We start from the raw sequence: 11895 nt of genomic DNA on the forward strand, positions 1-11895 counted from the left end.
AGGCTATTGATTCAGTCCTCTGCTGAATAAACCATGGATATCTCCAGAAGTGGACAATTTGTTTTTACAAGTATGGAACATATTAATAGTAACAACAACAAAAAAGAAAACAGTACTTATTTTTCTGGTGTTCCTGTTTTAGTATTCCTTGAACAAAACCTTTATCACTTGGAATTTTTATTGTCTACTTATGGAAAGACTGCTTTTATGTAGACAGTATCACATCACTCTTATGCATACATAAAGAGGAAAAAAAATGTTTCCTGTAACTTTGTCTCACATTAATCTGACTCTTCTGAATAACTTTTTAAAATCCAGTTGTCAAGCTCCTGTACTTTTGTAAAATATATTAACAGTGAATTACTAGAAAATGGGCCATGCTCTTGTATATTACAGTGATGTCAATTGCTGATAAATTTTCTAACTGCTTACTCTCGGATACCGTACTTGTCTAAGAACTGAAAATAATTAGACTGATCCTGTGCCCAGGCCTGGCCATGCTTTGAGTGGCTGTATTGGAGCAGAAAGGCCAGGGTGGCTCGCCTGGGGTGAGAATGAGGGGGGTGAATAGTAAGAGGGGTCGTGTAGGTCTTCTTAAGGATTTGCTTATACTCTGAGTGAAATGGGGAACTATTTTAGAGAATTTTTTTAAAGTGGGTTAGAATTTATGTACAATAAAGTTCACCCATGTTAGTGTTCCATTTGATGAGTTTGAGCAATTGTATATAGTCATGTGATAATCAGTACAGAGCATTCCATCACCCCCAAAAGTTCCCTTGTACCCCTTTTCAGTCAATCTATTCCCCCCTACCCTTGGCCCTAGTCAACTACTGATCTGCTTTCTGTCCCAACAGTTTTGCCCTGTCTGGATTGCTTTGGAAATGTAGCTACTGTTGCCTATATCAGCAGTTCCACCAATGAATGGGCATTTGGGTTCTCCAATTTGAGGCTATTAAGAAAGTGGCTATGAAAATTTACATAAAAGTCTGGGCATATGTTCTGTTAGATTTCAAGCAGAAGAGTGATAAGTTAGTTTGATACAATTTCTAATTTATATAAAAGTTGCAGAAATAGTACACAGAACTCTCATAAACACTTCAAGTTAATCACTAATGTTTCTAGGCTTCTGGGCCATTTGAGGTGGTGGTTACATTGACCTGATACCCCATTATTCCATGATACTTCAATGTGTGTTCTTAAGTACAAGACCACCCTCCCATATAACCACAATATGACCATCAAAACCAGGGAATGTGGCTGGGCGTGATGGCTCATGCCTGTAATCCCAGCGGTTTGGGAGGCTGAGGTGGGAGGGTCATGTAAGACCAGCTTGGGCAACAGTGAGACCTTGTATCTACAAAAAGTAAAAAAATAAGCTGGATGTGGTGGTGTGTGCCTGAAGTCCCAACTACTGGGGAGGCTGAGGCAGGAGGATTGCTTGAGCCCAGGAGGTTGAGGTTATAATTATGTGTGATCATGCCACTATACTCCAGTCCAGGCAACAGAGTAAGACCCTGTCTCAAACAAAACAGGAAATAATCCCATATTATCATCCAATCCAAGTTTTGTTTATATTCCAACAATGGCGCAAGAATCCAATCCAGGATTGTGTTGCATGTAGTTGTCATGTTTCTTTAGCCTCCTGCTGATTCCTCAGCTTCTCCTTGTCTTTCATGATGTGAATTTTATATAGAGATAGTCTGTCTACCTCTGGATATATCTACACAGTTATGTCAAAAACTATGAATGTCTAAGAATGTCTCTGCAGTCTTAACAGCACTGAGTTCATCCTGGCTCTCCCCCTTCCCCTATGTATAAATCACATCTCCACCAGTCCCATTAACTTCAATATATTATATTTACTTATTTTCCCAAATCTTTTCTGTGCAATCAAACTCTATAAGGCTTCAATAGGGAGCAGGGGAAAGGAAAAAGGAGACAGCAATGCTTTAAAGCAGATTTGATCAAACTAAGATCTTTTGACCTTCCCTATCTCACCCATCTTTGGGAGTGTGAGTTTTGAGGAATGATTGAAGGGAGTAGATGTTATTTAATATAGTGGTTCTTAACTTTGGCTGCATATTAGAATCATCTGGGAGCCATTTTCAAATACCCATGCTCAATCTACACCCCAGATCAATTAGTCTCCAGGGATGAAACCTAGTCATCAATATTTTTATAACCCCCACAACCCAGGGTGATTCCATTGTCACCCAAGGTTAAGAACTAACAAAGCAGGCTTCTACTTTCATGAAGTAGTTTATCATAGATCATTGACTCAAATGGTGTTTTTCAAAAGTAGTGTATTGATAAATAGAGGATAATGTTAATTCTGGAAATGTTTGTGATGCAGGGCAGGCAAGCCTCAAACTTGGGGCTTAGCCCAGGAGGGTTCTTTGCTTCACCCAGGAAAGAATTCAAGGGTGAGCTAGTGGTGTTAAACAACAGTCCTTTGGTAAATAGTATTGCCCCTTGCAGAGCAGGGCTAATTCATACACGGTGTGCCCAGAGTTGGCAAAGTATTGGCTCTTGGTAACTGCATTTATACCCAGTTAAACTCACTTTCAGTTACATGCAAATTAAGGGGAGCCTCAATACAAATTCAGGGGCAGATTATTTAGAACTTTCTAGGAAATGGGTGGTAACTTCTGGGTCATTGCCATGGAAAGGGGCGGTAATTTCCAGGTTGTTGCCATGGCATTTGTAACTGTCATGGCATTATGGGAGTGGCTTATGCTAATTGAACAATGAAGACAGCTGAGGATCTCTCTTCTTGATATCTCCTTGTCCCTGCTGGTTTCTTCACTTTTTACTGCCTGGACGAGATCCTGTTCTGGTCAGCAGGGTTGTGACCAGAAAACAAGTTCTGTTGGTCTCCTACCGCAGTTGCAAGAAACTCAAAACTCCATTTTAAACTTTAAACCTTATAGTATCTTCTGTTTGAGTATTTAACAAGCATTTGTTTTCCCTTGAAAACGTATCCAGCCAAGACCTTATGAAGACTGTGAGCTAAAATTAAGGTATTTTACTTGCCTGGAAACAGTACTTCTCAAATGTTAATGTGCATACAAGTGACTTGAGTATCTCGTTAAAATGTAGATTTAGATTGTGTCTCGTTGGTGAGGTCTGAGAAACTTCATTTCTATAAAGTGATGTCAAAGTTACTGGTCTGGGGACCATGTTTTGGTGGCAATTTGCAAGACCCCAGAGTTTCTACCCTAATGATTTATTCAATGACTCTTAGAGGTGTTATCAATCTGTTTTTAAAGCCAGGGACTTTGCCCAGGGGAAAAATACATGCATACACACACATACACACACACACACACACACACACACCCCATGCATACAATTTCAGAGCAATTGTGCATTCATTCAGTGAATACCTATTTAATGCACACGAAGTATCTTTCCGGGTGCTAATGACAGAGTGGGAACAAGATAGCAAAGAGGCCTGCCTTGTGGAGCTTTCGTTATAGTGTTGGTTGGAAGACAAACTAACTAAATAAAGCAGGCATGCCAGCTATGATACACGCCTTAGGACAGTGTACTGCAGCCACGTGATACAGGGATTGGGTGGAGGAAGGTTTGAAGTGGCTCTTTTAAATTGTTCTGTCTATGGAGGCATCTTGGCCAGGAACCTGAATGCTAGTATTTGGGGAAAAGCATCCTAGGCAGTAAGTTCGGTGCACCTGAAGCAGAAATGAGTTTAGTGTTTTCAAAAGATAGACAGAACTAGTATGGGAGGAACAGAGCGAGTGGAGGAGAGAGCAAGAGGTGAAATCCCAGAGGTAGAGGGGCCTGATCCTACAGGAGCTTGTAGGCCATGACAAGGAGACTGCCTGCACTTGATCGAGCCCATGCTTAGATCTTAAAGGAGCCATGGCCTCCATTTAAGAACTCCAGACAGAGAATCTAATTTAGGGACTGAAGGGGAAAAATGTCATTTAGGGATTAAATGTTTGGAGAATACATCTGAAAATCTAGAGGAACGAGTATGAAAACTGGGGCCAGAACCCTTACTGAACCCCCAGTGGCCCCGGTGTCTTTGGCATAACTGCCAGACACAGCTACTTGCTGAATTATTGCAAGTTCAAATTCCTATTTGCATGCAATTTTACCAAGAAGCCTCTAGTTTCTGTCCTGTCTCTGACACTTCAGAATGCCAGAACACCACAAGCTTTCCCAGGCTGCATTCAGAAGGCTTGGATATCTCATTACTTTATTTCTTCACCTTCACACATCCAATAATGGCTTCATGTTAGCATTAGCTTGATTTTCTAAGTTGTGATAGCTTGAATGTCACATTTTGCTTTTCGTTTTTAATCATTTTATTCTGCTTTTGGGAGCCTGTATATGCTCCCCAATGGGGAGTTTTTGCAGTCCCCATTTTCTTCAAGTGCCTCTTAAATGACAACTGTCTTTTAACTCTCCTATGCTGAGGGCTGGTTTGAGACTGGAACAGTCCATAAAACAGCCGCGCAATCAGGATTAAGAAGATTTAATCAATGCTTTAGTTTTCCCAGAAATTTAGACCTTTAGATTGATTACAGGGGAAAAATTGGAAAGGCATTCTGCTTTCAAAAATAATATCGAATTCAATCGTACCTTGTTGTGAAACAGGAAATAAATGATTTATTCTAATTTGTCAATTCTAAGTTGAGAACGATGAATTGAAATAGCATTGAACCATGATCCCTCTGGTAACCTTCAGATAGGATGGTTCAAAATGACCACTTTAGGACAGGTGCGGTGGCTCATGCCTGTAATCCCAGCATTCTGGGAGGCTGAGGAGGGCGGATCACTTGAGGTCAGGAGTTTGAGACCAGGCTGGCCAATATGGTGAAACCCTGTCTCTACTAAAAATACAAAAATTAGCTGGGCATGGTGGTGCACACCTGCCATCCCAGCTACTCGGGAGGCTGAGGCAGCAGAATTGCTTGAACCCTGGAGGCGGAGGGTGCAGTGAGCCGAGATTGCACCAGTGCACTCCATCCTGGGTGACAGAGCAATACTCTATCTCAAAAAAAAAAAAAAAAAAAAAGCAACAAAAAACAAAAAGACCACTCTGGCATTTGCTGTGCCTCAGTTTCCTTGTCTATAATGAAGGTATTGAATAAAACAAACTTTCCAATCAGGACCAGCTATATAAAAGATCCTCCCCTGAAAGTCACACACACATACACACACAGCCACACATATCCACACCAAAACTCTTTTACATACACACACAGATGCACTCGAAGCAATATAACTCTATCACACACACATATACACCCCCCAAAAAATCTTTTTATTATATTTTGCTTTACCGATTTATCCCTTGGAAAATTGTTTTGCACAAAACTATTTAGTAAGTTAAATTCTTGTCCCTAATTTTATGACGTTACAACTTTGGGGTTGGGGGAGAAGGCACTGCTCTGAAGTGACATCATCAACCAAGGTGGAGAGGGCATCCTGACAGGGATCTCTATTCTAGAAGCAATGGATAAGAACAGGGGAAGGGCCAAATTATGGGAGAGATGCCAGCCTCAAACACCCTATAAAAAGCAGTAACTTACTGTCCGTCTCTTCTAATAGAAAGCAACACTTGGGGCCAAAATCTTTTTTTTTTTTTAATTTACTGCTATATCTTTAGTGCCCAGAACAATACCTGGCACAGTAAGTGCTCAGTAAATATTTGCTGAATAGATGGAGCTAGGGACTGGCGGTTCCACTTTGGTGCCTCTAGGAGTGCTTCTCTCGCCATGGGAAACATGCTCAGAAGCAGGAAGTTCCGGGTAACATAAACTTGTAACTTCACTCTCTTCTCTTTGATCTGCCACCCTTGAGCATTTGAGACTGAATTGCAAAAGTCTTAGAGAGAAGAGGTAGGGGAAAGATTGACCTATTTTTCCCAACCCACCCATCTCTTTCCCCACTGGTAGGGTCTAAATGTGGCATCAACTAGTATGTTGGAATTCATCTCTGGCCTGGGACAGACATGCCTTCTAAGAATCCTATCATGAAAGATTTGTAAACATAAGAATGCTTCATTTATCTATTATGTAAATCCAGATTTATTAATTGAATTTGTTTAAATCCAATTATTTGTGCTATAGATCTCACATTTTCAATAAATTCCTACAGCTAGTATGTCTTTGCTCATAAGCTGAAAGAAAATTAGGGGTGAATTAAAACTAAAAATAGTTTGAAATTCTCATAGTCCTCTCAACAAAGCCCTACTGATTGATACAATAGACCACTGCTAAAGCGGCTTTAACAATAGTGGACCATTTTGGATATTATCTGTGTGTAGAAAGACACAGAGTTTGACTCTGTTTGGAAAATCAGACGCTAAATAGCCCCTGAAGCCGAGTAGCCTGTTATGAAAACAGAGGGATGGGAGGCCCTTCTAATTGGCCAGTGTATTTACCCAGAGGTCTGGCTTTCACATAAAAGGCAGGAACCACTGAAGTCAGTCCCTGCTTCCAGTCAGAGTTCAAGTTAAAACAGAAAAAAGGAAGATGGCAAGAATATTGTTACTTTTCCTCCCGGGTCTTGTGGCTGTATGTGCTGTGCATGGAATATTTATGGACCGTCTAGCTTCCAAGAAGCTCTGTGCAGATGATGAGTGTGTCTGTAAGGACGTTTTTATGCTTTTCATTATCTTTCTATTACATAATTGAAAATATATCCACTAATAGCATAAAATCGAATTGTACTTTGAAGTGAATCTTCTCCAATGTGTATGTTATCAGCTTTGTTTCTTCTGGTCTGCGTGTTTGGTGTCTTACTACGGAGAATTCACTTGGCTGAGTTTTGTTGCAGCTTTAATATCTTGGCTATCTTCTTTCTCTTGGATAGACACCAGCTGTAAACTGGGAATTATCAGTCACTCTGATTTTCTAGTTTTTCTAATATACATTGCCTTTTACTGTTATAAAATTCAGGAGCCTAAAATGTAATCATTTAAATTTTTTTTCTTCCAGATACTATTTCTCTGGCTAGAGCTCAAGAAGATTATAATGCCCCGGACTGTAGATTCATTAACGTTAAAAAAGGGCAGCAGATCTATGTGTACTCAAAGCTGGTAAAAGAAAATGGAGCTGGAGAATTTTGGGCTGGCAGTGTAAGATGAGATAATTTAAACACCTATTGACACATATTGCTCTTAACTTTTCCTTGATTACCTACCTTCAACCTATTTTAATGCTTAATACTAGTTGTTAAGAACCATGTAGCGATTGTAGATGGAAATGCAAAAATTCAGGTATATTTGCTATTGCATTTTAAAGAAAGAAAGATCAATTTCATAACAAAACCAAATGTAGGTTAATGTGATATTTTGGCAAAAAAAGAGTCAAATACATGGGGGCCTAAACATCCCAAAGAATTTGAATGTTATCCGAAAATGTCTGAGAAGATTTGCCAAGTAGAAGGCTTGTGTGTTGGCAGTGAGTCTAAGTATTAATATTCTTTTAGGAAACTTTGCACCCTAATTAATTCGAAAGAATCAGCGTTCTTCAGTTAAAATATACAGGGGTGGTCCCTGGGGAGGGATGAAGCAGGGATGATTTTCTGTCCTCATCGGCAACCCTAAAGGTGAGTTCTAAATTAATGAAGGATTAAATTTAAAGCCATTTAAGTCTGTTCATTTGAATTGTTGAAAACTGAGAAATGTGCATCATTTAAAATAAGCGTCTACAGTACTTTAAAAAAAGTACTGTCTTTATATATTTATTTATGGGTTCAAAAAAGATTTCAGGCAACTCACAAGACTGCATAAAATAAAGTCATGCTAAAGTAGTGAAATAAGACTGGGCCACTAAACAGTAGATGCACAATTCCTGTGGGTTAACTTAGTGCTCCAAGTAAACTTCCGATTTGCCGCAGAGCCCCCTGGACCCCAGAGTGAAAGGGAGGTATTGGCAGCTATGATTCTCACCATCAGCAAAGAGGACGCCTGCGAGTTTCTCAGAAGACACTCAGCATCAGCTTTTTCCTGATTACTATTCTTCTGGGCACTTAGGTTTATGGTGATGGCCAGGATGAGATGGGAGTTGTGGGTTATTTCCCTAGCAACTTGGTCAAGGAGCAGCGTGTGTACCAGGAAGCTACCAAGGAAGTTCCCACCACGGTAAGCATCTCAAAAGTGACTAGACAAGGACTCAGATCTTGGGGCAATGTAGGCTGGTGTTAAAAATGCATAATGCAACTTACAAGTTGTATAGAACAAAGCCTCCAACTTTCAGTGGCGACTTTTCTGAGATAATGAGGTTTGGGGGACCATTTATAACTACTGTCAATATCAAAAGGTGAGTAAACTTTCTCTATACCACCCCCTTTTGTTTTATTTCAGTTTACTATTTTTTCTCTCATTTTTTTCCATATTTTTTCAGCTTTATTGGGTTATAATTGACAAATAAAAATTGCATACATTTAATGCACACATTATGTTTTGATATACATTGTGAAATGATCATCACATTCAAGCTAGTTAACACATACATCACCTCACACAGTTACCTTTGTGTGTGTGTGTGTGTGTGTGTGTGTGTGTGTGTGAAAACATTAAGATCTGCCCTCTTAGAAAATTTCAAGTATACAATACAGTACCTGTTTTGTTTTAGATGCAAGTTACCTTGCAAATCAGTCTATGTAACAAATAAAGAAACCAAAGTCAGTACTAACTGACTCTTACAGATGGTTTTCAATAAACATAGGCTGAAAAAAATTATCACATGTTTTTGATCAAATCGAAATATTCTAGAGCAATCTTTGAATGTCTTATTTTTGTGGTAAATAGATTCTATTTATGTATGAAACAAAGTCATACTCTTCCTAATGCCCTGGGGTTCTGTAAACTCAGGACAGAAATAAAATATGCTTTCTGAGCTACTTTGCAAGGTACTTGTTTTGAAGTGATTCTTCTGGAGCTAATTGCTGTGCTTCAAACACTGCTCATCCTACACAAATGGGACTCACTTGTCATCACTTCTTAGCATTAAGCTGAAATCTGTCAGGTAACTGTAAATTAAAGGTTCATTTGAGGACCTTCATTGTAAGTAGTTTTTGACTTAAAGTGGTAAATATTTCATATTTTTGGGGGGTCAACCTTTACTTACTTTAAATCCAAATTTCTCTGATTAGATATGATTTTAAATACAGAATCTACATCTGTTTTTTAGCCTAGCCTATTTAGTTCAATCTTTTTTTGTTTTTGTTTTTTTCCAGGATATTGACTTCTTCTGCGAGTAATAAATTAGTTAAAACTGCAAATAGAAAGAAAACACCAAAAATAAAGAAAAGAGCAAAAGTGACCAAAAAATGCATGTCTGTAATTTCGGACTGATGTTTTAAGAATTTTTTACCTTACAGAAGAGCGAGGGCTTAGGGGTTGGAGGTGGCAGATAAAAGAGGGTTTTCAACTCAAATCTTGTTTCCTGCTGGCCTGGTTTTCCCACGAGCTAGAGCGGGGAAATGTTGAGCTCAAATGGGTAAATCGAGACCAGAAAATTATTTTTTCAACCTAGAGAATCTCCTCTTACAGGGTGATGCATATAACAGATCACGTATGTGTAGTTATTTCTAAGTAGTGATTCTTCCCAGCTCTTTTATTTCTCATATATAAAATAGGTGGGTCATAGGTCTTCCCTTTAGACATGATGTTTTCTACTCATTTGTCTCTCTGGCCAATTGAATTATTAATAAAAGGGCTGTATTATCAAAGAGTATTCTAGTATTTTTGTTACCTTTAATATTTGATGCCTTTTGGAGGTAAAGCTGTTGGGGGAAGAAGAGTTTTTGGACCCATAGATGTTTGGATGATGTCTCTAATTTGTCATTTAGAATAATCTCAAAAATGATTTCAGTTGAATAACTTGCCTTCTAAATGATCAATTTACTTCTCCCCCAATTTTAAAGAAGTATGTGTATATTTAATGGGGGAAGGTAGTTTACAGAAATATTTTTAATGCAATAGTTTTCCCTTAATATGTATCCTTGCTGGATATTATTCAAGCTTCAAGTCATCAAAAGACCCAGCAAAAAAAAAAAAAAAAAAAAAAAAAGTCTGTAGGTTATTTTCTCTACTTCTATTTCAACTTTGAATTTCCTCTTCCTGTGCAAATTCCTCTAGTCAAGTGTGATATATCAAGAAATCTGAGGAGGATGCGGGTTTTGTGTTCCTGATGGGCCCACAAGTTTTTCTATATTTAACTGCAAATATGCTTTGATTTTGTGTTATTAATATAATTCTTTTGATGTAGTCATGAGTTTTTCTTTGTTTGCGTATAATTAAAATGGCTGTACTCTACTTAATGTCACAATTTCTGAGTTTTTTCTTAAACATTTTTCACCTTAGAGAATAAAAGTGTGGGGGAGTTGGGAATGAAGCTTGTTTTTCAGTTCTCTGTCATCTGGACATCCCCTAAGCATGAAGAAGAGAGCAGAAGAGGGCATTTAGGGTAAGCCACAGACTTGGCCCAGGGTCATTTTTTAGCTCTGTCAACTGTGATTTTTGAGTGAATATCTTTTTACCAAATTCTTATGTAGGTCAGTCAAGTAAAGTGGTACCAAAATGCAAAACACAATAAAACAAATTCCAATGTTTATTTGTTTTTCTATTTTACTTTATTCCAAAGAGGTTTCAAGTAGCATCGAGGGCTCTCGACACAATTTTAGACTAAGAGGTATTTATCCTACTTCTGCTTCTATCTGCCTCTCACTTCCTGGCCTTTCCATTCCAGAAACACCCAGAACACGTGAGATGCCCAGCACCCCCATTGCTCCCACCTGGCCTTAGGCACACAGCTTCACTCCCCATGCATGGGGCTTCCAGGGCAGAACCCCCTCCTTAACTCAGTCAGCTCCAACCCATCAAAACTGAGCTCATCCGGGAGTTGGAAGGTCATTGACTGATTCATATCTCCTGGGGCCTATCTGCATTAAAAGAAAGCAAGCACTTACAGGACTTTAAACACGCATCTGTCCTCTAAAAATGCAAATGGCCAACCCTGGACCAGCACCAGCAGCAGCTGGTCCTCACCTGGGAGCTGGTTAGCAGGCAGAATCTCTGCCCATTGCATGCCTTCTGTGTCAAAATATGCATTTTTATCAATAACTCAGGGGATTCCTGTGCACATTAAAGATTGAGAAACACTGATTTTAGTTCCCTCTACTCATCTTACAGAGAAAGAAATAAACAAAAGGCTGGAGTACATAGGAGATAGAGCAACTCTCTCCAAATTAAACAACAGGATTGCAACATTCCTATCAGTACTTTCCCAACCCTATCACAGCACTGTCTTGATTCTCCACTGATGTCTACCCAGAGAAAAGGGGGCAGAGTGGTGCCAGGGTGAGAGTTTGTGGGCAATGAGGCCTTTGGGACCCCTTTCCATTTGATGAATTGTTTTTCTCCCTTTCCCACTAAGAGAAAGGGCATCTTTGCACCTCTAAAATGTTGTCAGCTGTTAACATAAAAAGAATTTTAGTCTAACCCTAACTTGTAGGCTTCCTTGATACCCCAAGCTAAAAGATATATATCTATATGTCTCTCTATTTATCTATATTAAATACGTATATATTTTAAGAAGCCCAAGTCTTTGCCCTAGTTTATTAATCATGTACCAGGTAGTTGGGCCTGGCCTCTTGAGTACCTGTGACCCAGCTCCATTGTGGAGAGTCCCCAGCTACGCAAACTCATTCTGTTTTAGCCAAGATTAAACAGAACAAGGGCGCTGCTACTACTGTTTATCTTTTAGTCTAAAGATAGTTAATTTCATGTAGGAAGGGCTTAAGTTTTACTATGCAGCTTGTACTGCCTCCTTGTGGGAGAGAAAGAAGACATTTAATCCTCCATCTCTGACCTCAGAGTATGGGAAGTAAGACATCTACCTATAGAAGAATAAA

At 39.1% G+C, this 11895-nt stretch overlaps 1 protein-coding gene across 1 annotated transcript; it reads left to right on the forward strand.

Moving 5' to 3' along the window:
- The first annotated feature begins 6462 nt into the window (after positions 1–6462).
- Positions 6463–10307, forward strand: OTOR (otoraplin). Its single transcript, XM_054468150.1, has 4 exons — positions 6463–6621; positions 6972–7111; positions 8012–8119; positions 9217–10307. The coding sequence occupies exons 1-4, from the start codon at positions 6507–6509 to the stop codon at positions 9238–9240; spliced, it is 387 nt and encodes a 128-aa protein (XP_054324125.1). The 5' UTR covers positions 6463–6506; the 3' UTR covers positions 9241–10307.
- The last annotated feature ends 1588 nt before the right edge of the window (positions 10308–11895 follow it).

This window comes from Pongo pygmaeus, chromosome 21 (genome assembly GCF_028885625.2).
Source record: "Pongo pygmaeus isolate AG05252 chromosome 21, NHGRI_mPonPyg2-v2.0_pri, whole genome shotgun sequence".
Lineage (NCBI taxonomy): Eukaryota > Metazoa > Chordata > Mammalia > Primates > Hominidae > Pongo > Pongo pygmaeus.

Excerpts from the sequence above, each read along its gene's own strand:
- OTOR (XM_054468150.1), top strand. The coding sequence starts at position 6,507 with ATGGCAAGAATATTGTTACTTTTCCTCCCGGGTCTTGTGGCTGTATGT. Across the intron at positions 6,622-6,971 it reads TGCAGATGATGAGTGTGTCT|ATACTATTTCTCTGGCTAGA; the intron begins GTAAGGACGTTT and ends TTTTTCTTCCAG. Across the intron at positions 8,120-9,216 it reads CCAAGGAAGTTCCCACCACG|GATATTGACTTCTTCTGCGA; the intron begins GTAAGCATCTCA and ends GTTTTTTTCCAG.